The sequence below is a fragment of the Tigriopus californicus genome, chromosome 10, assembly GCF_007210705.1.
Source record: "Tigriopus californicus strain San Diego chromosome 10, Tcal_SD_v2.1, whole genome shotgun sequence".
In the NCBI taxonomy this organism is placed as follows: domain Eukaryota; kingdom Metazoa; phylum Arthropoda; class Copepoda; order Harpacticoida; family Harpacticidae; genus Tigriopus; species Tigriopus californicus.
Genome location: NC_081449.1, coordinates 15,420,911 through 15,447,754, shown reverse-complemented (window position 1 = coordinate 15,447,754; position 26,844 = coordinate 15,420,911). Strand labels below are relative to the sequence as shown.

The following is a 26,844-nucleotide window of genomic DNA, read 5'->3' as shown; positions in this document are numbered from 1 at the left end:
AGCTCAGAGAACAGGGAACTGGGAGAAATGAAGAGAAATGAAATTGCTTGATGAGACAAGGGGGTCCAGATTCTCCTGGAAAGTCGGTAAAATTAAAAAGTTTTCCACTTTCTTCCTTTGCTTTAACATCTAACATCACATCATCGCCATCTTTTTTTTTCTTTTTCACACATTGCTGATCTTGATTCCAACTCTCGAACTGGACTCAAACCAATTGAATTTTCAAGGCATTCTCGAGTCATTTCGTGAAGTACGACTAATTCAAATGTCGGGAGTCTCAATGTTGATTGTGGGGAACGGAAGTGAAGTTGTTCTTGTGGAACGTTCGTTCCTCCGTTTCCAAACACGGATATTTACGAGATTGTGAGTGTGTTCAGCTAAAAAAGGGAATAATAGGGGTGGAGTCTCCTTAATGGTTATTTCCTTTTCCTTGGCCAGCCTTATTTTGCCACATCAATAGGGACAAGCGGTTAAGATGGAACCAACCCAATCGTTCAAGGTGGATGGGCCATCGGCTTTTGGCCTTTGTTCCAATATCTGGTTCCACGGTTTGGCTCAACGGAGTCTCGTAATTTTTATGGCAACCCTCATCTTTGGGTGAGCGGGGCTTAAACCATATCCAGTCTATCTAGTGGTAGTAGTTGTCCTGGTTGTTGGCCTTTCACTCGGGTGATATGGTATGTAGCATCAAGATGGTTGTGTGGTTTTAGTGCCACCATTCGACAGAGAGGATCTTGAGTTGCTCGCTACTTCGGTGGAGACCACCAAAACAACATCACCAATATTTGCTCAACCAGCAAATTCCACTTTTTGGGACTCCTAGCACGGACATCTAATAAAGTAACCTCTGAAAGAGAGGGATAGAGGTGCTTGGTCAGGAGTTAGTTCATATTACATAGTAGTATAGGGAAGACTTTCCCGGTCACCTTGAGCATGAACCTGTTTGCATTCTTCCACAAAATGGTGGATGGGAGAGTCATTCACAAAACATTGTTCAATCATGAATTGTATGGTATGTCTGTGGAACGAGATGTCGCTTGTTTCAGGATCAGTCTTACCCTCGCAGCAGCTGTTGTTATTATTGGTGCTGTTGCTGCCTCCGTAATCCATTATTATTGGCATTGCTTTGGCTTTGCCACAACTGAACCCCCTCCTCCTTCTCGTTGAGAGTTTCTTGGCGTGTTAGCTTGAGCCCGGCTTCATCCTCCCTGTCAAAATTAGATATGGAATTATATTAAGTGGAGAAAAGTGACCTTCAGTGGTCAAAGCCAGTTCCAGCGTGAAGTAGAGGGATCAAATGCAAGTTTTGGAACAATGGAAGGCAGCGAGCAAACCAACGGCCCACAGTCATTTGCAGAGGGGGGAGTGAGAGTAGAGGGGATTTGCCTTTTGGTTTTGCGAAGCCTCGGGTGGGAAATGGAATTATTTTCTTTGTACGTTATGTGTGCAAGAAGGGGAGGGAGGAGGGAGAGAAGGGCATGGGTGCAAGAATGAGAGGGAACAGAAGAAAACGCGAGTTGTGACACCCTGGAATTACTCCAGGGAATCAATCAAATTGTGCCTGCGCTTGATCCAAGTCGGATCCATAATGGCTTGGATACTGCTTTACTCCGGCTTACAACCATCACTTGGGGTAGGGGTGGCGTGAAGAAAGGCCAGTCATGGACAGATGTGGAACCACGAATAGAGCTTAGTCGTTCGTTATTAAGATTATTCGCACTCTCAGACTATGGTGCATGGTGGATCATTGTTATTAGATAGGACATCATTTTCGACAAGATCTGCGGCTTGACGAGCTTCATTATGAGGGGGGAATTCATGTGTATGGAAGTTCTAATTAGAGTGCCACATCAAAGAAGCCCCACTTATGCACTCAGCAGCTCAACTCCGCTCTTGGAAATAGGTCGTTGGTTGTGATCTTTACGTGTAAGTACGTATGTGTGTGTGTGTATGGCAGTATTCATGGGGTTTCATCTTCCAGCAATTTCCATCCAGAGGGCCATGAGTCATGATGACAAATATTCATAGAGTTAGACCCGCTATAAAGTAAATTCTCTGCCCAAAATCATGGCAAAAGATTGTGCTTGAGCCAGATCAAGCCCGGTACAACATGTATTTACAGTTTTCAGCCAACAAAAATAAGTTTTTCTTCTCCCAGTACACAATCACATTTCGCCCGTGTCGAGCGGCGTCTTTGAAAATAAACCCATTGTTGAGTCACAAACGAGAAGACGCTCAGGAATCTCTTGAGTCGCATCGTCGCTTGAATGTATAGGGTTTTTAAAGAGTGTGATTGGGAGTGGAACGTTGAGTATGGACCATGGGCCAATCCCACCACGGAGGGTCCCGAGAGGGAGCAAGGGGGGAAAAAAAGAGAGCCGCCGAGGTGCACAATGAAGAGAGGGTCTTTCACTATCGTCTCGTTTTTCTCTCTCTTGAAGGTGCTCACTGGAAACTCGAACACTTACGTGGAGAATACCAATGATCTGAATCCAAGTATCGTCGCCTCGAAAGTCAGGTTCGTTCCTTATTCCGAACATCCTCGAACCGTGTGCATGCGTGTGGAACTCTACGGATGTCCTCTGGACTCGGGACTCTTGAGCTATCAGGTGAGTGAGGGAAATGAGTGAGTGACTCACTCTTTGGGTCCCTATTCACCATGAAATTGCTCGTTTCCATTTGGTCCACTCAATAGATGGAACGAGCCTTGAGTAAGAAAGAACGAACGGTGAAAGTAGGAAATGGAACCATGAAAATGACCTTCATTCAAATCGAGTACTCAGGACGGTAACGAATTCGAATCGCTCTCTTTCATTCAATGACAAAGGTGAAATAACAACGAACAAAAGGTCGTAAACTCGGTTTTTATAGCGGAATGACTAGCAAAAAAAGATCTCCCTAAGGTTCGTACGTTCTTCGCCTTTTCTCTCTTGAGATTGCAGTACAGGGTGGCCTTAAATTGAACCTTTCGAAATAATTAAAAATTCCTTGCTTAAAGCGAGACATTCTGAAATCGCAATCATCCATATTCTTAAGCCAAAGCCTCATTAGATACTGCCCATTGTTTAGGTATCAGGTTAACTTTATACTTTCATTCCTATTGCCATTTAGCTGAATTGTAGACCATTGAACCATGTCCATGTAGTATTTTATTCCTTCTAAGGAAAATGGCAGCATTCAGCCACCCTGTAGTTTAAAATGAATTTCCCCCGTGGACTTCAATGCATCTCTTGAGGGTGGAAAAGGAAAGAGCTCTTCAAGGCTTGTAACCAGTTTCATTTCAAGATGTTCTCAAACATACATCTATATGTATACATGCGCCATTTCGTCTACATGAACTTGTGAATCCATTTCCCGATTCTAAGACCCTCATTTCGTAGCGCATTGCCTCATTCACATCCATCCAAGAAAGCTTATTTGCCTGGTACACACCGAGTCTCAAGCAACGTAGTACAACCTGGTATCTCAGGAATATCTTTGAATAAGAAGTCGTTTTCGTAAAAGGGGAAACGCCTGAGTTGGAATTGAAAATCTCGTGATTTTACCCCCTTCAACCTATATTTCGTTGGCTTGCCTTAGATGTGGGATCTCCCCACCCTTGTTCCACCCATGCTTGGGAGCAACTGAACCGGTGTGAAAGCATTTCAAGGCGATGAACAAGAACTGTGTCCGGGAGTTGCTCTTCAAGAAGATGCATCACCCGTCTTCTTCATGTGTTTACCAAGCTTTGTGTTGGAACTCTTCCACATTATGGACCCATGTCTCTACGCTTGGGTCCTATTGGATTCCTCCTCGGGCGCCCAAATGAAACTCAAATGTTGTACTTGCCCACGATGCACTTCGCCCAAAAATGTCTTTAGCATTCCTCGTCAGTCTAGACAACACGCATTGATTCCTTTCTGTGGGTGAAGTGAGATATCATTTGGAGCGTCTAAAAATGGCTGAATTCCAAGGAACTCGACCAATAAACAGGACGATCAGATTCTCTATCCACCAGTTCCATGTTAAAAGTCCTTCAATGTTTCACTCGAGGATTTCAAGAGACTTTGGGATTTTTTCTGCTCATCATGACATCATGGTTATTGGATTCTCCTTTGCAGGCACCCCCAGGGGATGAGTTCTCACCTCATGTGTTCCTCGAGGATATCTACGATGGCGATTTGATCCAGGGGATGAACAAGGGCGGACTTGGCGTCCTCACGGATGGTCAATTTGGGGAGCCCGTTGCTTTCTCCAAGCACAGCATACGCCAAGGTAAAATAAAAATGAAAATGGGACCTCCAAGGATCAATATCGAAATTATCATGAAAACCCATTTGAATGAGTCGGTATTCGAACCACTTTTTCGAGCTTTTTGGCTCTTTGAAAGCGACAACCTGTCGCCTTTAGCGTTCCCAAAACAGTTCAGTTGATTGAAGGGAGAAGTCAATTGTACATAAGTCAGATAGATCCTGTCAATAACGAGGAAAATGCTCACTTCCCGAGAATGAGTCGTTACCTACTACTGAACACTTCACTTTGTTTGTACTGTGTAGATATTGGTGAGAATGCGGGCGTTTGACTATCAGTCAGCACATCTTGTTCCTCTTGACTTTGTTGTTCTCGAAATGGATTCGATGTCGATCTGCCGCCGAGCAACCATTTGACATTGAGTGATCTCTAAAGACTCACTCACTCTGATGGGAACAATAAAAGCGGGGAGGCCGTTGATGTGCCAAGCAAGCACTGTGAAACTAGTGAACTTCACTCGATCGTCAGTAGGCACTCATACACGAGAGAGCAAGAGAGAGAAAGTAAGAAAGAGATCTGCCTCCTCGTTTTCTTGCTTTACTTTTTCATCCTTTTTTCTCTACTACGTACATTCAAGGGCAATTGGAGGGGATTTGGCGGAAGCAAAAGTGGGACTCGGGACGGGTAATAACGCCAGTTTGATCTCAAGGAGCAAGGTCGCTGTCGAAAGTCGATGGCCGATCCGATTCCTCTTCCTCTTCCTTACTGGTGTTCCTCATCCCACCATGCTAGTTGGATGGCGACAAACCAACGAGGATGAGAGAGCAGGAAAAAAACTTGGGACCGATATCAATCTTGATTAGATGGTTAGACATCGACAGAGAGCCAACACAGACACGCTAAATGAGGTTTGGAAGAGAAGAAAAAGTTTTCCCGCAACGACATCTTGGATCCCAGCAGGATTTTCAAATGATAATGTCTCCACAAGGCCCATCAATGGGAACGGGAGTGGGTGACCAAAGTTTGCAGCGCCCCTTGAGTCTGGCAAATCACTTCTCGAATTTTTGATCAAGACCCATTGGGAAGGTCAGAAAATTGGATTGGATGTTGATCATGAAGATCTCATTCGGAATGAAAAAAGATTTTCCAACTTGTGCGTGTCTTCCTCGCCCCAATCGCCCCCCTCCCCCCGGTCGGTGTCTATTCAACTTTTTTTCCGCCCTTTGAGGAGGAATAAGTTTGCCTTTGATCTTGGAATCTGGGTGCAGCTGGCACTTTTTCCCTTCAAAGCTCAACAGACTTTGCAGCTCCTGCACTCCTACACAGAGCACTGCCGATTCCTCTGGAAATCTGGCTCCAAGTGAATCCATTATCATACCTATACAAATTTGAAGGAAATTATAATCAACCATATCCTTGACTTTGCACTCACAATTGGTCATGTGGCAGTCTTTGAAAAGTGAACCGTCTGGTCCCAAGATTTTTTTAAGCAGTGCAAGGAAGATGAGTTGGCAGACATATTAAAATTCCAATCTGAGAGCTATTGCAACACATGTCAGTGGCACAGATGTCCAACTCTGTAGTTTGATGACCTAATTGAAATCGTTCTGGTCTCCTACTGGGTGAATTACATATGTATATATACTAGGTCGTTAACAGTGACTTGGAAAGGCCACGATATTAGAAAGTCACTACACAGTTTGGCATCTATGACAGGCGCTTGGAACTTCACGAGCCACTTGTGGGATGGGGTGAGCTTGTCTCTGAAAAGAAAGGAGCCAAAGAGGGTAGTTGGCTGGGACCGGGTAGGTTCCCCTTGTTGTGCACCATGTGATTAAGAGCATGAACAACAATGGGTCCGATGACAAAAGTATGAGGAATGTCACAACGCACACGTGCGTGTCGACCATGTCTTGGTGAGTTTGGGGTGTAGGAGGTCTGTGCCAAGGATTCTCTAATAATGAACCACTTCAAAGTGAATTGCTGTCAAAAATGTTGGGTCAACCTGAACAGCGCAAGTCGTCTACTAACCCGTTTGTTTGCTTGGATTTGATCGTTGGTAGTCGAGTAATGATTCTATTGCTTGGCCGGGGGATTTGTGTTCCGGATTGAGGATTGAGAATGAGCCGAGACAGAGTTCACGGTTGATGGAAAGAAAAGGTGAAAGAACATTAGTCAAGATCAAGTTTTTCTTCCTTTTGACTCATTCTCACAGGGTTGCCGTCAGCAAATGCCTGACTCTCCGGTCGTGGGATGTCCCTTAGAACGGGATCACTGCAATGAGCTGAATTCCGGAACGCTGGTTAAAATTCCAAGGATAAGGAAGAAGGAGAAATGGCCTCGTTGTGTTGACTGAAACAAGGATAAATGAGACCTTTTCAGAAAACTTGAAGCCTACCACAATCACAAAAGCTCTTGTTTCAATCCCAGGCCGGTTTTTTCCCCTTGCTACTCAACTAAGAGTACTCGTTTTTGCCAAATAAAGCCACTGTCTCGAATCAAAATACAAGGCACGTTCTTCTTAAACGTTATAGCTCCATAATGAAGTGGGGCATAATTTCATCCATGAATACCTCATAAATCATTCGTGCCATGAATTAGAAGGACAGCCCTTGCGCCACGTGTTCCTCACATGTGCACTACCTGTCGGGAGGTAGACCCATTTTTCTCAGACCAAGGAAAACAATAATGCAGAGAACAATGAGGATGGGTGGCTTCATATCTCTTCAGCACGGAAGGAACGCTAAATTATGGCCTCTCGCTCGCTCTCTTGCTCTTAAGTCACCTTACTGTGGAGATGCCTTCTCATCTTGGGATCCAGATCTTTTGCCAGTTTTGGCTGGTAGCAACTTTTGTTCTCCAAAGACAATCCGACTGGAACTGGCCTTTCTTTGGCTGTATGCACTACATACTGATCGGAATGGTGTTGGGGTGCCTGGAATGATTTGCTGCTGTCCCAGCAATTCGATTCTGTCTTTGGTATTTGTCCAGCGTCCACGCCGAGGAGCGTTATGTTATCCCCTTCACTTGTGGATCGTGCCGCCCATCTCTGGTACAACGAAAATGTGAGTGAGCGAGTATGTCTACTTGAATTATGGCACATTTATAGCATGTGTCATAAGATTAATGGCCCGGGAAGGCAAAACGCGACCAATAAAAGGGCTGCAACGCCAACCCAGTTGGCAGCTTTGGAACACCTCATTGTATGTATGTATGTGTGTGTGTGTTCGTACAGCAAACAGTGCACACACTGCACATATGTATGTACGGAGGAGAAAGGCAGTAATAATCCCGATCTCACGAGCTGTCAAATACCCTCCCTGTCCACTGTACACAAGCTGTATCCCTCTGGACTTTACCGTAATCATCACGATGTATGTACATATTGTGGTGGCCTTCTTATTCTTATTCGCATATTTAAGCAGAGGTTCTGGGGAAACGTCGAGAATAGAGCGGGTGGGTAATGATGAATAATGCTAACGGGTTGGGGTAAGGACAAGCTAGGAAGAGAGAGAGACCTAAAATCCCTTCCAATTCCTCAACCATGGTTGGCTGGTTTGGGTTCGTGGGGGGCGTGAGGGAGTGAATTGGTGGTTGAAATAACTCTTTCGGCTGACACTCTCTGAGTGAGAGCAATTTGATTCGGTCAGAATTAATCACCCTCCCCAGATCCATTTGCCCAATTGAAATTTTGACAAGCAAGGGGGGAATTGAAATAGCCGAAAGTGGAGCCATATTGGAGCTATTAGTAGCAATAAACGCCCACCAAAGCGTGTCAAAACTTCTAGTACTAGTGCTAGGTTGGCAATCTACAACAAATGTTGTTTCTATCTGCTTTAGCTCACGGTTGGGTTGGATGGAAGAACCAGAATCGTCCAGTGGAATTGATCTTCTTCTTTAGCCAGCCCAAGGAGTTCCATTCTGTCACGCTGACCTGTTATGTCCAAAAGGACTTTGGAATCCAGGTAAGAACAATCACATTGGGTCACGTCCCATCAATCGAATCTGGGCAAGACAAGGACGGATCTTCGGGGTGGCCAAAAAACCTTGGGAGTCTGGAATCTCTTGATCTCATCTCGGATTCAATGCTGAACCCTTTGTCTCAATTGTGTGTCGTTTTTTTGCGGCCTTTCTTGGCTGGCCTTTCTTTTTGCTCTCTCATTCTCGTCAAACTTTGGGAGGCCCCAAAAGACAAAATACGTGAGACGAGGGTGATATTGGGTTGTTCAAACCTGGTCTATTTCTCTTTTCTTGGCATTTTCAGCCGATTTCACAAGTTCTTGTGTTTTATGGAGACGATTCCAGTGCAATGGACCCGGGGCACGTCAAGGTTGATGCTCGCCATCAAATGAGGTTGCTTGGTCGAAAAAAAGGGAACGACACTGATGACGGCGATCACGGCAGTGAGGAAGGTTTTCAAGGTTCAGGAGCCTTGAATCTCACCCTTAAATTGGATACACTGGGTCGAGACAAGCAATCCCATTCGAAGACGAAGAAAGGCCTAGTGGTCAAACTTCAACTCTATTTCATGGACAAATGGATTCTGCTGTCAGAAGTGTCGTTCCAAACTGAGAAGGCAGATTTGCCTCCATCCTTATCTCCATCTGGGATGGAAAATGTGCTGAGCTCATCAAATGACGTGGATGACGTGGTGCCATTAGTGATGTCGTCCACGATGGGGCCTAATGATGTGGTAGATGAGGGAATCCTCTCGGACGACACACCTCCCAAATCCCAGATCTCCATGTCCAAGAACAGCCCAGACTCCCGAGGCTATTACAATCAAGGAGACACGACCCAAATCTATATTGGATTGGTCATTGGGGTGCTAGGAGTGACCGTCATGCTCCTACTCGTGACCATTATGCTAATTCTGAGGAGAAACAAGCAGAAGATCTTCAATAAGAACCAACCCATGTTCAAGAGTCCGCTCTCGGACCGACACATGATGAGAGACATGACTCCATTGAACAAGATCTACGAGGACACCACCACCGCCATGACGTTGGGAAGTGGCATTAATGAGGAACAGACGACGGCGGCAGCAGCCTCCATCTATCAAGAGCCCTACCGGCTGGTGCTCCAGAAGAACTACCAGAACATGGTGCACAGTTGTGGACGGCTATGCGATTACGATGAACCACTGCCAAATGGATCTTCATCACCTTCCGGTGGGAGTGGCGGTGGGGGTGGCCTCCTCGGCCAAAGACTTCTTCCGGATAAGAATAAATTCGGCTCCACCCCACTGTTTAATATTCATGCCACTTCACAAACACACCGCCCTCAACAACAGGCCGACCACCACCAAGGCACACCAACACTCCCAGTCGGGCTTCAGCCTGGTGTGTTTGCCAATGAGTATCTGGCGCAACCGCATCAATCTTCCACGCTTTTGCCATCGTTCTCATCTTGCCATGAGGTGAAAACCACCTTTGGGCCTCCGAATGGGATGCCTGCCACCCTGATGAAGAATTCCAGATCCATGGCTGCCGCCAATGACAATGGGATCTACCAAATGTTTCAACCCAGTGAGAACTTCTACGCTGCCACCGATATCTTCCAGGTAAGGAATGGCATTACATTAATTGCTGACACCCCCGCAGATTTGGTGTTGCCGTGAAATTTTCTTACTTATCAAAGCAAATACAACCACATGCCCAGGTCAGAAATGGCGACAAAATTCATTTTGCTCACGTAATAAGTGTCTGTACCGGAGGCTTCGTACCCTCCTAGTTGCTTGGTAGATGGTTTCATAGAGCAAGATCTTGACGTAAAACGTATCCTTGAAAGATCAAGATGCCCACCAAGGTGGGTGGATTGGCGCAGAGTGGGTTATAAATGAGCCAATTTCTAATCTGCAGGGAGAGAGCGACTCTTGAAAAAGTTTCTTCAATTCTCCAACGACTAAGTCAAGGTGGAAAGGTCAAGAGGCCAACCCAAGCACTTTGGGCTTGGGCTTTTTGGCGCCACCACGTAGGCACTAGGCACTTCCTGCTCTTCGCCATTGAAAGAATAGATGAAAACGGAAACGCTCAAGAGTCAAAAGACGAAGGACAAGATTTTGTGGCCTTGAATGCCAAGACTTTGATCTCAAAATTTGAGCCCTTGAAATGAGCCGAATTGGTTCTTAAAGAACCTTGAAATGAGCCAGGGTGGCTCTGCCTTTCACTCACAATGTGGACGGTTCGCTTCACCAAGTAATCCACCCTGCCCGCATCACTCCGTCACCCTAAATTCAGATTGGGTTCCTAGTGAGATGAGAGGGTCTTGTAGGTTGGATGGAGAGAGTAAATAGGAAATTAACGAGGCTGAACTGTTACACTGTTATGATAATCTCAAGGCTGATCTATTCAAGATCAGAGGCCATTGTTGTTGCCACTCGTGGCCTCCGTTTTCAAGAGGCCATTTAACATGAGCCAAGTTGGCTTTCAGCTCGCCAGGCAGTCCCTCCTTATGTTCCAAGATTGCCAAACGCTTCCCTTTCTCTCGATCTCATCGGGACAAACAAAGTGGAACAACGTAAACATCCTTACACGAAGCCTTATTTCATTCTCATAGTCCGTTTGGACCATACTACGCGATGATGTCGATTGGCGTTTCTCCATTGCCAATGCTCGATTGTTACAGGCTCCCTGGGATTCTCTCGCGCTTTTGGGGCCTCCTTCATCCCTCTTCAGGCTAAATCGAGCTGGAGAACGAAGGAGGAAAGCGAAAGAGATGGGATGATAACATATTCATGTTCCATTAAGAAATATATGCGACACATGCAGATCTATCCACAAGGACACTCGAGGGCTTTTCCCTCCTCCTGTTCCTTGTGTGTGTCCCGTGTGTCCCTGAGAGACTAGAAAAATGGGAATGTGCGGTGATGGTGGTTCCATTAAGGCCTGGATATGAACACACTTATTAGTTCGTTGGTTATGACGCCAGCTAGCACTAGAACTGGGAACAGAATTTGCTCCTTTCACTTGATGATGGAGTGGAGTGGACAGCATCTCGGGTGCCAAGGGACCCATAATTATGTCCACTTTTGTGGAGGGCTTGTTAATATTTGATAAGGAGCAGAAGGTTTCCGCCCAACTTGGACTCCTTCGTTTGTATGGCGACATACTCGCACATATGTAGGAATTGGAGGTGGACCATTATGTGCGTTGGTTGTTGGTATAATAGTAGGTATGTATACAATAAATACATGCCATACCGTGCTACTGGCATTGGTTGGGCTTTACAACCTTCACAAGGTCATAAAGGCACTCAGGCTTGGGCATTCTAAAATTCGCGAGTTTTATGTGCCTTGACTTGCGTGCTCAATAGATAGCGAGAAGCATCATGAGCATCTAGAGAATTGTTCCACCTCTCCTCTCGAGTGGCATGTTTATCCATCTCCGGCTTCAAAATACAAGAATTTATGTTACCCTGGGGACCCCGAGGGATGATGATAACTAGATTGGTGGAAAGGGATCAAGGAATGGTTCAGATGGTACGAGTAAGAGAGAGATAGAGACGAGGGAGGGTTGACAATCAACGGAATGGACCCTCTCGTCATGACTTTTTTTTCACCCAGAAATGAGCCATAATAGAAAGAAGTTGGATCAACGTTGTTTTCCTTTCCAATCCTAGAATCCTCGTTTGTTCCAACAAATGAGACCCTGGTTTGTGTAGTAATTACGAGGACAAGGTCTGAGCCAATATGCGAGTTCCATTTCGTCCTTTCAGACACCTTCCTTGAATAAAATTAACATAAGTCCAATATTGAAGATCCCTTCTGAAGCCCGTTTTAAGTTGTACAGCGTGTGTGTGTGCGTATGTGTGTGTGTGTGTGTGTGTGTGTGTATGTGTAGTATGGGTAGGCGACTAAGTGCACAATCTAGAACATCTCAAGCGAGATTGAGATTCGCGTTTGGAACAGGCTCCATCCAACTTCTGTTGCACCCATAATGAATCAAGTTTTAACATTTGAAATGCATCTCTCTCACGGGTCCTTTCTTACCTTGTAAACCGCCCTATACTTGCTCGTATACCGTACGTGGTGCACCCTTTCGAATCCGAATGGTGTGCGTTGAACACCCAAGAACAAACTCCCAAGTTCTCGTTCCTTTTGATTGCTCCCTGTTTCCCCAATCATCCCATGAGTGATAGGGTACAACTTTCCGGAGGTTTAATCCCATCCAACTTTCCTTGTCTCTTGCGTTCCAGGCCAACGGCAACGACACACTCGCCACAGGATCTCTGTCCTCCAAGACGACCTCCTCCGTGTCCTCAACCACTGCAGCGGCGGCGGCAGCAGCTTTGGCCTCGCTGCCGCTTAACTCGGGTCAAGTCACCACTTTGGTGCACCAGCCTCATCGACGACACCACCACCACTACCACCACCAGCATCATCATCAACAAAACCACCATGGTTCATCGGCCCGCCGACTGCGTTCATCTCCACCATCGTTGCCATCTTCATCGTCTAATCAGGGATCACTTTTCCATTCAAGTGATCGAGTGGAGTTTAATCAAATTCTCCAATTCCCGCGACACAAACTCCGACTCGTCGAGAAATTGGGAGAGGGGAAATTTGGATTGGTGAGTACTACGTAGAGGGCTTGTGAATCTGCAGCATTGATTCTCTTCCAGCGGTCGTAATTCATTTCGCACAACAGTGAATGGATGAAAAGAAACAGCGTAAAACATTGATCAAATGTACGTTCTGGTTTTACTCCTTGAAATCAGGAGTGGCCTGATTGAACGGTGGCGGGTGTTTCAACATCGAGCAACTTACAGTAGATATCTATTGATTAGATTAAGTGTGAATTACGGCGGGATTAAAGAGTTTGAATCGAAATGTGCTCGGGAGAAAGATAAAACCCTTCCACTGATTGGATTAACTCCCAAGTTTGAAACTTGGAGTCGAAAGACCCCTTTTATCCATTGGCAACCCCTTTCAGATGTGAAAGGTGATCTCTAAGACGCTGCCAAGATGAACACTTAATTCGCCGTCAAGATACTTGAGACCCCGGCTTATTCAACGGGGACCCATTCCAGTCGACGCAATTGCATCTCAAAGGGACCAATTAGACGGCGCTCAAAGTCAAAGAAAGTATTGAGATGACGAACACTCCGTCAACAGCCGCTAACGGCTCACTCACGAGACTGTTTGGACTGCATTTTTATGACCACTTTTTTTCACGCTACCAAAACTTGAAGACGGCAGAAAAGCAGAAAGACTTAGGGTTATTCGTCTTTCCCAATCCCTTGGGGGAAAGAGGATGGCTCAGTTTGCAGCCACGGCAAGAGCAGGAGTTGCTGTGGTAGTAGTAACTGTAATAGTAGTAGTGGTAGTAGTGGTGGTAGTAGATGTAGCAGTGGCTTAATTCGGATTAATGTGCACTCTGCCATTTCTGGGCTTTCTTTCCCTTTACCTTTCCCCATTTCAAACAGTGTGTGAATTCTGGTGAACAACTTCAGATGAGTTCCGTCTCTCCTGGCCAGTTCCCATCCATCAAGAATTTCGCTTTCGTTCTCTTCTGACTGAAATACATAGAAGGATGAGCAGTGAACATGGATGGGAAATCTCTTCTCTCTTCGTCCATTCCACAGCTGACTCGTTTCGAAGCGAATCCCGCCATTCAATATTTATACGTCTCTTTCAAGAGTATTTATAAACCTGGTTGCCCAACGACCGGTTGCTTTATTGGAAAGTTGTACGGTTGTACACCACACTCCACCCTCTCCTCCCCCTTTTTATGCTTAAGTACGTACGTACTTTGAGCACTGCCCTTCCCCCTTCCATCTTTTGCCAACGGTATTGGCTTACGATCTCTGCCATGTCCTACTCAAGAGGTTCTTTTCAATAAGAAGCAAGGGGATTCGATTTCAGACCCTCAAAACTGAGGAATGGTGGAGAAAGGAGCGAAAGATACGGCTGCCAAGAAGGAAATAAGCCTTCAATGAAATCTTGTATGAAGAGGCCTTGCCCGAGGAAAAGGGAGGAAGGGGTGGGAAATTGGTGACAAATTTTCCAGAAATGGGTAAAAGGATGTTTACAGCAAGTAAACGAAGCGTGACGTCTCCCTTTACCGCTTTACAAAGCATGTTCGGATAGAAACCCTCGAACTGTATCTTAAGTATGTACACGGGTACGATTAACCGGCAGAGATGATATGGACTCTGCTCGCAGTGTGACCCACAAATCTAATATTTTTCGGCTTGAGTGCCCTTCTCTGCGGATTTAGTTACAATGCAGAAGGTTATTCAGACGTGATGGCCTTCTTCAGGGGGTCCTTTCGTATTTTAAAGGTGAGCGAGTGAACCCGGTTTTTTGGTCTTACTTTTTTACCTCGCTGCTCAATTCCTTCCCTGGAAAATGAGCCGCATCTGAAGTGGATGTTTGCTTGGTTACTTTCTCCACGGAATGTCTAGCAAACAAGTCTTCCATCTAGCTTAAGGAGCTGACTGCCACTCAAAATCCTTGGCCAAGAATGTGGAGCTTCAATAAAGAGGAATTTTATGGAGGTGCTTGGGTTAAAGTGTCCGCAACCTTGTTTCTAGGTTCATTTGTGCGAGATGTCCGGTCAAAGTGGTTGTCCCCAACCCGGTGGTGATTTAGGCACATCCATCGTGGTCGTTCGATCCCTGTGGAAAGGATCCTCTTCCGATGACGAGACCAGGTAAAGCAAGTTCCATATGGCAAGAGATTTGACCCTTCATCGCCAGGCCCTGTGCCATGAACGGGTCAAGAAAAGGGGTGGGTGGGTGTTTGGGTGGGTGAATGATTCAATAATCGCGAGGAAGACTATGATGGCCGCGCCAACCAAACGGCTCCGTTGGATCTGACATGTTGGAAAGTGCGTGTTTCTGAGCCTTGTGTCTTGACAACATTAAGATCGACTTGTCCAGATGGAGGGGGGGGGTTCCTAAACTGAGGCCCTTGAATCGAATCCACGCACACACACGCACACATACGCGCACGCACGCAGTTCTAGTTATTTTGGCCTTCACCTGCGCCATGTGGTGCTCGGAAATTCTCCCCGAAGAGGTCATTGATGTCCCATAAATAAGTGGGAAAAAACAGAACTTATCTGCCTTGGAACACCAGTTTTCAAGTAATGTCTTTCCAAAGATCCCCTAAACACCGATAACTCTCTTTATTTCCTTTTCGTCCACCCACGGATCCCATAAATATTCCAATGGAACCTTCTTTAGAGAGCATTCAAATGCGGAGCCAACGTACTTACGTCTCTGTTATTTTATGGTCATGAGGCGGCCTAGATTCTTGGATGGATCCCAGAAAACGAGGCACGCTCGTCGTATCAAGAGGGACTCCAAGTGCATCCCATCCATCTGGACCATCTGGCTCTTGTGCCTTTGTTACGAGTTGTTCCCAGTTGTTGATGTTTCACTCTGGCTGGGAAAAATAAGCCTTCAAAGTTAATTCCCAGGCAGGCTCGTAATGATCTCGAGAATATGCAAAACTCCTCTCCGTTGGCACCAAATGTGCCTCCTGTCTGCTCCCGATTCCTTTTTAGGGATTTGATAGCGGGCCCGTCAAAACGTCCAAAAACCTGGGTCGTAAATTTCTCAACCAGGTCCTTACTCGAGATCCCCCGCTCTAATATATTGGAAATTGAACTCCTCCGATAAGGACGGATCGATTTCGACCTACCCAACAAGGCCTGTGTTCACTTGCCCTGAACATCTGTTTCTGAATTTTGCCTCAAGTTTTTCGTTCCATTTCCATTCCAATTAATGAAAATCTTCCCTCTCCTCTCTCTCTCTCTCTCTCATTTCCCATTTATTCCAGGGACAGTTTCATCTCGAGCGTGGAAGCACTCGCGAGTCTGTCGGATCCCAATATTGCCCAAGTGTTGGCTCTCTGTTCCCAAGATGAGCCCATTTGTCTGCTCTCCGAGTACTCGACCTACGGTGATCTGGCTCAATTCCTCAAGACACATTACCAATCGTCAAAAAAGTCCACCACACTGGCCCGGTCTGCCCGAAGCTCTCTGAACGAGTCCAATGTCAAGGCCAACAACGGGATCAATCCCTTGAAATGTGGGATCGGCTCCTCCACGGGTGGAAATGAGAGCGATACCGAGGCCGGCGACGAGAGTCATTACAGTAAACTGATTTCAGATCAAGAAGGCGAGGAGGAAGATGATGAAATGGATGATGAGGACGATCCTCGAGGGAGTCAAGTGTCAAGGTACCATTTCTACCATTTCCATTTATGATAGGACAGGTAAACTATCGAGGCATGGTGTCATCATTTCCCTTAGCCCCTCTGTTCTACTGTATGCTGAGGATCTGGTGTTAATTAAGGATCACTTAATTAGCCCACTGTTTTTTCCCCTGTTAATGCCCTGGCACCGAAGGCAGTTGCTTCTTGGAACAACTTCTAGCTAGCCAGATAGTTGGCTGGAGCTGAACTGTAAAGAAAGTGGACCACTTTTTGTATCCCAAGCTTAAGTTTTCGTTTACATGCTTTTCCCATTACGACACCTTCAGGCGAGAGAAACAAGGTCTTTCAGCTTCTACGTATTCTGGACTAGCAAGTGCCGATACTACCAAGAATTGGGTGGCGTGTTATAACATAAAGAGAAGGCTTGTTTTTCTTGTCAAAGAATAATTGGCGGCATCAACCACCGGCATCAACCACCACCCTTGTGCCTTCTTGATCCCCTTTCGCTCATTGAGGGTTAGACTGTTCTTACGCATGTGCATAAGTATATTTTAGCTTGAGCCTCGTCCCCAAGGGCTTTCTTTCGAACATCCTCCAGCCTCTATGGATGTCGCACAGTAAGGGGGAAGGGGGATTCCCTCACCTCCCTTTTCAATTTCCCACTAATCCCAAACAAAACAAATACGATGATGTTTAAGGCGGGCGAGTCCACTATGAACCCAACCAAGGAGGGAACCAGCTAAACCCTTCGGGGGGTTGGTTTTCCTACCCTGACTTGGTCTAAGAATAGTGTGCGTGCAAGAGGGAAAGAAAGTATGGCCGATTGTGGCAATTTCAGTAGACAAACACACCTCCTCAAAATTGGTTGGTGCAATGTCCAAGAGTGTTGGTTTAGCATCTAGAATTGAAAGGAATGGATGGGGGAAAAGTACGAAACTCGGCTCTCTGTGGCATTACCTTGCCAAGAGACTTTCGGATAAACGATGGAGTTTTGTTTGTTTGGTTACTTGGTTGGTTGCGTTAGTAGGGTAGTGTGCGGGAAAGGCTCAATATCCCAGGGATTGGTGAACAGAAAGAGCGTTGTTGTTCAGCCTTCTGCAAAAAGATAAGAGAAGTTTGAGACTTGTTTTCTCTGCCTATTTTCAGCATTCCCTCCCTGATGTTTATGGCTACGCAAATCGCTTCAGGGATGAAATACCTCGAGAGCCAAGGGTTCGTCCACAGGGACCTGGCAGCAAGGTAAGTCCTCACTAGAGCCTCCTCTCCGGGATCAAGCAACACTAAGAGATCTAGATTTCATTTTCACACTCGACACACACAAACTAGCTCTGTTTTTTTTTTTTAAATAGGGGTGCTAGAGTCGTAGGGTCGAGCCTCGGCTGGGGATGGATTGTTGTCTAAATCTTTCCCTGAGAACAGGTTGGAGAAGGGAATAGAACCAAGAACTCTCTCGTGCTAGGAATTTTGGTTGGCCACTACGTCACGTCTCCTCCCGTGGATTGCCTTCGCACATACAGGGTGGACAGAAATGATGGACTAACAAAATGATAGAACAAATTTGCCCTCTTTTTTCATTTCAATTTCTTAGCCCATATTCTTTATCACTAACTTGAAGTATCGGTGGCTTTAAACAATAAAAAACATTAAACAAATTCACAAATAAGATGAACTTCTGATACGGCCTTCTTTTGCAACTTTTCCAACGAACAGGCTTAAACTTATGTTTCTTAATTCACTCCTCTCTCTGTGAGAACAGAAAATTGGCAAAAAATGTTTGTAAAAATACCTTGACAGATGGGCCAGGTTCACATATTTAAGCACGAGTTATTGATTTGAATGTTCCTTAATTTGTTTATAGGTGAAAACTTGTTTTTGGACATTAAACTTTTGTTCTTGGGTCTAATTTGTTGTAACTCAGTTTCAGAAAACCATGAAAAAAAAACTGATGAACTGTTTCGACAAAGGAAATTGCCAAATAAGCTTATGTTTTCATACGATAGGGTACCAAGCTAAATGTTGTAAAGGCAAAGAGAAGTGGAACAGTTCTAAAGCAATTTGACCTTTAGTGCAATTCTTCATTCCCAGAGTGTGAACTTAAAGTTATGTCGAAATGTCGAAACACGGTGAACCCTTCTTTCTTAAATCTCAAAATGTGCTCGTGCCCCTTTAAAAAATCTAGTAATCCGTTGTCCCCGAATTGAATCCCACCTCTCTCCTTCATTGGCTGGAAGAACACAGACTGGCTGATACCTGCCAACCTTGCGAGGGCTGAAGCCAAATAATAATGTGGAAAACGAGAGACATGGAGAGACGAAAGAGATTCGGAACACCTTCTCGGAAATGAAGTATATCGGGATTGACATGAATTTTGAATTAGTTCTCCGCTCCCCACTTCAAGGGAGGCTCTCGAAATCCTTCTCTCAACAACATCTTGGATGGAGGTTTCGTTGCCAATGTTGTCTGTCTACTTTATCATCGGGATATCCTTGCTCTAGCCTTGTCTGCCTTGTAGGGGGCTCGCTTTCAAGAAACTTGTATAGAAAGTGCCAGGAGATAGGGATCTGGTAATCAAAAGTGGCGCCTCTCTTGCAAACTTAACGAAAACGAACCGATTGGCATAACACCAACAAAGACTCGGGATAGCCATAATTAAATTCTTCTCATTCCACGGGGATTTTTTTCGTTTCGTTGCCTCTGGGATGACCTCATTCCTTATGGGCCGGTGCACACCAATTTCAACGCACGAGTTCGAGTTTAGGCAAACTTAAAAAAAAAAAAACTTCACAAGTGATGTCACCGTCCACTTGTGTGGGAGTCATTGCGAAGCAAACCATCACTTGGTTGATTTCAAAAGTGGACGGAGGGATGAGGGAACAGATACTCATTCTTCTGCAGGAATATGGGGAACTTTTTTTTCGCCTGAGAACTAACAAGTTTTTTTCACTGAAGACTTTGCCTCGAGATGACAGAGGGAGGAGGATTGTTCTCACAGACGTGGCACGTTTAGAGCCTAGACACGTGGAACAAAAGCTGGGCTGAAGAGCGGATGGTTCAGTCACCAGATCGGGGACTTGAACTTTCCAATGTTTCTTCAACACTTTGGAATATAAATTGCAGTTTGGTCCAAGGAATAGCTTCGGCCGAGCAATGTGGCATATGTACTGCCCTTTTCTTGACTTGGTGTCACATTACTGTAAACGATACAAGGAAACTGAGCCATATCAACAATGTCAAACCCTAAGTTAAGATCAGACATTGCAGTGATGAAAGCGTTCCATCTATCCAATTATTTGTGTCTATATTCATTTCCTAGAGACTCATTTTCCGCGATGATATTACAGAACACCTTAGCAGATGATGTTGGCACTAACGAGCTAATAGGAAAAAAACAGGAGCGTAAAAAAGTTTCAACTTCGAGCGTTGTGTTAAGAATGATCCAGTTGAATGGAATTTTTTGCTCTCTTCCCAGCCAAAAGACAAAACAAAAGCCAAGCCAAGGCTATAGGGGAATTTAGTTGTATCAAAACTCATTCCGTTTCGTGTGTGTATGTGCTGAGGTGAGCTTTCCAAGATAATCCATCACATGGGAAGGCTTGAGCGCATATTCTGGCATTACTCAAGATGAAATGAAGCATGTTCTCGAGCGAGGGAGAATGTTCCTATTGTGCTTCAAACGCCCGGAAAAGTGTGTTGGTTTGTTTTTCGAGAGAGCTTTTTGGTTGGCCTGGATTTTGAGCTCGAAAAATTCAATCCCGACAATCTTTATCCGAGCATCAGAGATCAATCTGGGATGATTCCTCAGAAAGGCGAGTTAGTCGAGGTTGGATGGTTCAAATGTCAATGGAGATCTCGAGGTTCATGGATCATGGGTTTTAAGTGTGTTCCATTGGAACGTGCCTTCGCCGTTGTCGTTGAGTGTTCTATGAAAACGGAACAAACAAATCCTGAGGAACGTAGTACCAGCCGACCAGACTAGTTCAATCGGATGATGAGGTCTCTTTGTGTGTGCTCTCTATGATTGTACGTACAGTTTACGAGGTATGAGTATGAGCCTCGAGAATTGAGTGCCGTTCGAATGGCGAATGGATCATGGGGCTGTTAGGGGTTGAATGAGGAATTACCAAGTCATAGTCCATTAACCCCGTTCCATGTTGAGTCTTGAATGAATACATTGAAGGATGACTAGATGTGCTCGTATCCGCAGACTCATTTCCATTCTCATTGTCTCCTCAGGAACTGCTTAATTGGCAAGTCATATCAGATCAAGATAAGTGATTTCGCCATCTTCCGCTCGGAATACCGCTCCAGGGATTATCATCGAGTGGCCTCTCTGGCCTCTTTGCCCTCCAGAGCCTCAACTTTGACCTCCTCCAATCCTTCGCTCCTCCATCCCCATCCGGACCTCGCATTGTCCTCGGATGACAGCGAAAGTGAACTCCTGCCTTTACGATGGATCCCTTGGGAGGTGTACGTCATGGTAAGCCAAATCTTATGCGTGCCCATGAACTTTTCCAAGCACCTCCAAACTACTTGTAATGGATTTTTTTCTTCACCTCCATAGCGTTCGTGGTCGAGCCAAAGTGATGTATGGTCTTTCGGCATGACCTTGTGGGAAATCTTTACTCATTGCCAATCAGAACCGCTGCCCAACTTGGACCAGGATCAGATCGAGGAGAATCATCTCCACCACTATCACGCCAATGGGTTCCATCTCCTCCCGAGTGTATCCAATGTTGGTTGTCCCCAAGACGTGGTAGGCATTATGCGCGAGTGCTGGCAACGTGAACCCCGTGATCGGCCCACTTTTGGGGACATTCATACCCTCCTAAAGAATGTCAGTCCCACCTTGAAGTCGCTGCCTTTCTAAGTAGGGAAGATAAAAGTTCATCCGAAGAACGGTCAAATCGCAAACCTGTGCTCAAAATCAGCCTACGAAAGGCAGCCGAATAATGTTCACTCACTTTCATGTGTGCCAATATAAATGGGAACACCTGGTGTTAATTACATACACCGAGAAGAAGAAGAAGAAGAAGAAGAAGAGTTATTATACCTACCCTACATGTTCCTTTTTCCTACATATCATCATCATCATCATCTCGAACCCAATCGTCATGCTATCAATCATTGTGAAATCCCCCCCCTTCTCCTCCTATCGTGTCTTGAGAACTTATCGTATCACCCTGATTTGTTTCAACAATAAAATCTTGGGCATGTTCAATGACTTCATGGTCTCTTGGGTGTTCCATTTTTCCTGTGGCATGGCATCGCTGCACAGAATTTCATCCAAGGGATGGTGAGTGAATGCAATCGGTAGAAGAATGAATGTAAAGCACAGTTCACATCGCTTAAGCGGTGCACGTTTCAAATTGAATTTGGACTCGACAAAGAAGATTTTGGGCGAAATATCTCGCATTCATCGCCACTTACTGAATCCAGGCCGATTTGGGCCAATCTAAAGAAAGTCCAGGCTCGCAAAACAAACCTTCATCTTGTAGAAATGACCGATTTTGCGCTTGAGTTAAAGAACAAATAGGGAAAAAACAGTGTTGTCGGTTCAATACCCTGGAAAATGAAACACAATAGAAGAGTATGTTTTCATTTTTTCTTGTTCCAATAACGAATTCCCTCGTTCCTTGTGGAAGCAAGTTCGCCACTAGAGGGGAAGCACGTGGGACAAGCAAATTGCAAAGGGTTTTAGCTTCTTGAAAAAAAAAACAGACCCCCATATTCAAAAGCAAACACACTGATTGAATATTGTTGTGCCCTTTCTAAACCGATTTGATTCAACGCTTTGCGTCATACTTTATCCAATGGGAAATGAGAATTTCAATCGACGCAGATTTCAGTCGGTTCCATCACCCAGGTAGCTAACAAGTGGATTGCCATTAAAAAAATGATTCTTGGAAAAAGCAATGCAAAAGATTAGGACGTGATAGAACAGTTTGGTTATGCAATAAATAGTGTTCCATCACCGTGCGGCCCCTTCCTTCAACCTTGATAAACAGGGAAGAGGTATGTAATTATAGAAGAACTTTGGGGATTCCCCGAGTGAAAATCACTGTTTGATAATCCATGAACAGATTGCTAGTAGTTTCATTGGAATGCTTCCAAGAACGTGACGTTGGTCTCTCCTCCAAGATTCCCCCTAGCGTCAAACTATGTTAAACAACGCAAATAAGTATATTCGCAATTAGATTTTCTTTCCTTGCAACAACTTTAAGTTTTATGGGACGCTTGTTTCGAGCAACCCTGCACTTCTTCATCTTTTTAAGATTCTTAAATGGCATGATGATATTGGTAGACCTTTGCAATCAATCGTCAGTGTTAATCACCTTCGCTAATTTCGTGTGAGCCCGAATCATAGAAGCAAAACCCCAAGCTGCGGCATGAAGCGCATGTATGAAAATTGGGAGCCGATGTCCAATAATCCAAGTCGGTAAGTAATTTTGGAACAGATTGGTTGATCAAGCTTCCAATAACTGGACGAACCAACTTTGACTCGTAACTCTCCCTGCGTAGTTACTATAAACAAACCAATTGGGTCTCACTTAAGGCTGCCATTGGGTCTCATTTTTCTATACGTGGGAACATTTACGTGGCAAAACTGTGAGCCAATCTATTGCACCATTAAGCCAGTCAGACACAGTTTTTTTTGCTCCATTGGAATGGCTTTGAGGGGATCTTGGTTGGATTTCATGTTTTATCCCATGGCTGCCTAATCCTGAGCCGGATTAGTCATAAAGGCAAGATAGTGTGGTGGTGTCGCTCTCATGGGCTCGGTTGATTGACGAAAGTTGTCCTATCAACCGTTGTGCCAGGATTAATACATCCACCAGAGGGATTACCCAAGGGCTTTTTATGGCTTGTGTGGATCGTTCGCGTAGTGGTGGCGTTTGCCGTCAACTCAAGACACTTGCTTGACTCTTTCAAGACGTATTAGAGGGTAACGTCCATTGACACGAGACTCCCCGAGCGAACATTGAGTATTACTAGGTTTAGGATACATGCTATGAATGCAGCAGATAAATCTCAAATCCATTTGACAGTAGAGGCGGACAAGTTGTAATTATGGGATGATAGTACACAGATACTTGAAGTTGGACTAGTTGACATTGAGTTCTATGCTTTTCTTGGCTTCCAACTCTGGCTTGAGCTCGGGTTGGACCTCGTAATTGGCTTGATTGCGTCGGGTTCGAATATCGATCATGCTGAAGGTAGCGGTTCCAATCAAGCCCAAGGCGAGTGAGATGGCAATTTGGTAATAAAGCTCCAAGTGGTTCGAGTACAGGAAGCCCACGGCGGCGGCCACACACTGAACGAACTTGAAGATGGCAAAGGCAGGACCAGCGCGGTCCGGATACACGCCTCCCAGGAGAGACATGGTCTGAGTATTGTAACAGGCATCGCCAAAACCCAGCATGAAGCTGCAAAATAGAGCCACACCCTTGTTGGAAGGAACCATGATGGCCAGGGAATCCGTATCGCCGAACGGAGCGTCGTTGGGGATGTTGAAGATCATCAGGATGAAGCTGGTAAATTGGAGGACCGTGCCCAAGATGACCACGGGGAAGCGGCCAACTTTGTTGGTCACTTTGCCAAAGATGCCAAAGATCAGGCCCGACGAGATCTCACCTGCTCCCGCCAAGATTCCATGGAGACCTGCCAGAGACTTGGGATCGTCGAAAGCTGCCTTGCAAAACGCCAAACTCGGGCCGTAAACCCCAGACCAAAACGACAGCTGGATCCCCATGTAAAAAAAGTAGGGCAGAAGAATGACCATCTCCTTGGTCAGAAAGAGGCTAAATGATTTTTTCAAGGCCACCAACGGACTGTCAGCCTCGGCACCCGGGGTCTCGGTCACCCATGGGGTGGGCAGTAACAAGATAAAAGTGATGGTCCCTAGAATGGCCACGGCCAGCAAAACGCCCACGGTTACCAAGCGGGTGTCCACGTCAATGATGTCTTTGCCTTTGAATTGGAAGAAGGCAAAGGTGTTGCCAATGAGGAGGCTGCACTGCAACATGGCCCAAAAGATCCCAGAATTCCTCGACATGGTCACACTGTCAGAATTGACCGTTAGGAAAGCACCCTGAAAATTACCAGTTTAATTAACACACTCATCTTAGACGATCTTTGATGTGCACAATCACTTGTCAACAGGGTTTTAGTCATTGCTCAATAGAAGGAACGGATAGCAGTTTCCGTTCCTTTAGTCAAATTTAGAAATTGATAATGTCATCACATTGTTTTCCAGTTACAGTTTTTTCAGTTTTTCTTGAAATCTAAAGGTTAAAAATTTCAGTGGCATTAGCTCATCAGGCCCTTAGTTCAACATGAATGGTAAATAGAATTGGTATTTTTGCCAAAATATATTAATAATAGGCAAGTGTAACGCAACGCATTAAGCAAATATCTACAAAAAACCAAAAACTCTCAAATTACAGAAATAAGTTGTGCTTTAACATGCAATCTAGGGAATATTCTTCATTATGCTTAATTGTTATCTTGACACAACCATATTTAAATTGAGGAGATGACTATAAAGGAGTGTACGCAAGCAAAACAACATTCAAGGCCACGAACTCTTTCAGTTTCGTTAGGAACAGCCGCAAGTTTAAGTCCTGATCATCCTCGCTTAGGAAATTTGTCAACAAGATACTCATTCGGATTTTTCGTGAATGTGTTTTGGCACTCCGTAATTTCTAGGAAGATTGACCATAAAAGCTTCAAGTTTCCTTCAGTTGCTCCGAGAGAAAGGAAAAATAAAGGCCGCTTTGGATAAAGGAACAAGTAGTTGTTGCAAAAAGTACTGTTACAGGCAGGTTGTTACAATCCAACCACTTTGAGTTGCATTGAGATTAAAGTTCCTTTTTCGAAAAATAGAATAGGAACGAAGTACTATAGCTTTGTTACGTGTAATTTTGGTACGACTGTCCCACTTGTCAGGATATCATTTTAAGCGCTTGTTTAACCAGCAGTTACCTGGCATTAACATAAAGGTCCTGGAAAGAAAATAAACCTTGCAAAAGTTGGCAGTAGTATAAACCAAAAGAGGACATGCACTGATTAACTAGTTCCCACCCAGATACTGATTTTTTTTAAAGTGAATCTAATTCCAAGTTTCAAACCCAAGCTTACTTGTGCGGTCCAAATGAGCGCAGCGCCCAGTCCAATGATGGCAGATCCAAAGTAGAGCAAGTAGTTATTCAGATAGAAGAATGTGGCGATGAAGAAGGTGTACATGAGAGCTCCGGCGAACAAAGTGAACTTCATCCCCATGACGACCATAATGGATGGGGCAAACCAATTGCACACGGCGCTCACTGCGTACAGAATGGCCAAGGACGTGAAGCCATCGCCAGTGAAGCCATCCACAAAGGCATCATTGGGCTCACCAGTGTCGGTCTCGTTCAATTTGGCGCCCTCCAAGATCACGGATTGGATGTTGCCCATGGTCTGAAAGGCCGTGAAGAGCAACAGGAAGGCCAGTCCCAAAAGGAAGACATTGACATTCTTGGTCGTGTTTTCCTTCATCGTGATAACTAGAATAGACTTAGTTCGGACGAAAGCTGAAGTGAAGTAATGTAACACAGCCTTCTTTATCCAAATGGCAGAATCAATCTGGGTGGGAAATTATCTACGACATTCCTCGTTGATTCAATCCACCTACAATAATGCAAGTGTTCGTCTTTAATGGGGTCTCTTTATCTTTAATCTCTTGACCAAGTACTGTAAAAACTGGACGTGGAAAGGGGCTGACTTTCTATGTAATGTCATTCGTCACTGAATGTGATACTAATGTACAACTGATACGACATTTGAATGTGACATTCTTGATAAGATAATCCTATCATGACACTGATAAACTGTTAAGTCTGTGTGATTTCGTACGTACGAAGCACTAAATTGTGTCAAAATATGAACCCGGAATTTGAAGCATAACAAAGTGTACTTTTGATGTTTAGAAAATGTATTTCAAACATTTTCATATTTAAAAGGTTTTAAGAGACATTTTGAGCAATCTTGATATAATGCTAAAACAAAAAGAAATTTTTTTTTTTTGTTTTATGGTTAGGAAAAATCAATATTGTTTTGTCCGAGCATTCGAGTAAAAATATAACCGGGGCATTTTGGGCTTAAAACGAATCTAAACGGGACCACTTAATGCCATATAACTTTGTAGCGGCATTTTAGATTACACCATAATTTCTATTCGAGTGCTAACTAAGAGTACTCGTAATTTCTATGATTCTTTTTTTTTCTATTTTAGTTTACATGTTTTTGTGCATGCCAGCTTTTAATCTGGACTGGAACAAAAAATATTAAAAATACAGGTCCTGGGTTTTTCTCTAGCCACTTGGTAAGGTATTTTAACCACCGTGATGAGTTACTTACTTACACAGGTACGGTGTATACAAACATACCAAGCTTTCAAGTGAGATGAGGAT

The 26,844-nt window shown here is 44.8% G+C and overlaps 2 protein-coding genes across 2 annotated transcripts in view; one reads left to right on the top strand and one right to left on the bottom strand.

Moving 5' to 3' along the window:
* Positions 1-21,851, top strand: part of LOC131888846 (discoidin domain-containing receptor 2-like) — a 28,902-nt gene extending 7,051 nt beyond the window's left edge. Inside the window, exons 4-13 of the mRNA XM_059237788.1 lie at positions 2,442-2,609; positions 4,101-4,254; positions 8,071-8,195; positions 8,495-9,793; positions 12,427-12,801; positions 14,767-14,885; positions 16,019-16,420; positions 17,543-17,635; positions 20,630-20,873; positions 20,958-21,851. Of these exons, the coding sequence (XP_059093771.1) occupies positions 2,442-2,609; positions 4,101-4,254; positions 8,071-8,195; positions 8,495-9,793; positions 12,427-12,801; positions 14,767-14,885; positions 16,019-16,420; positions 17,543-17,635; positions 20,630-20,873; positions 20,958-21,263 (3,285 nt within the window). The 3' untranslated portion in view covers positions 21,264-21,851. The remainder of the gene's footprint in view (positions 1-2,441; positions 2,610-4,100; positions 4,255-8,070; positions 8,196-8,494; positions 9,794-12,426; positions 12,802-14,766; positions 14,886-16,018; positions 16,421-17,542; positions 17,636-20,629; positions 20,874-20,957) is intronic.
* A 1,559-nt stretch (positions 21,852-23,410) lies between these two features.
* Positions 23,411-26,167, bottom strand: LOC131888424 (UNC93-like protein MFSD11). Its single transcript, XM_059237274.1, has 2 exons — positions 25,535-26,167; positions 23,411-24,485 (listed from the first exon to the last, which is right to left on the bottom strand). The coding sequence occupies exons 1-2, from the start codon at positions 25,928-25,930 to the stop codon at positions 23,499-23,501; spliced, it is 1,383 nt and encodes a 460-aa protein (XP_059093257.1). The 5' UTR covers positions 25,931-26,167; the 3' UTR covers positions 23,411-23,498.
* Positions 26,168-26,844: the final 677 nt, after the last annotated feature.

Coding starts and splice junctions, on each gene's coding strand:
- LOC131888424 (XM_059237274.1), bottom strand. CDS start 25,930: ATGAAGGAAAACACGACCAAGAATGTCAATGTCTTCCTTTTGGGACTG. Junction 24,486..25,534: donor CGCTCATTTGGACCGCACAA/GTAAGCTTGGGT, acceptor GGTAATTTTCAG/GGTGCTTTCCTAACGGTCAA.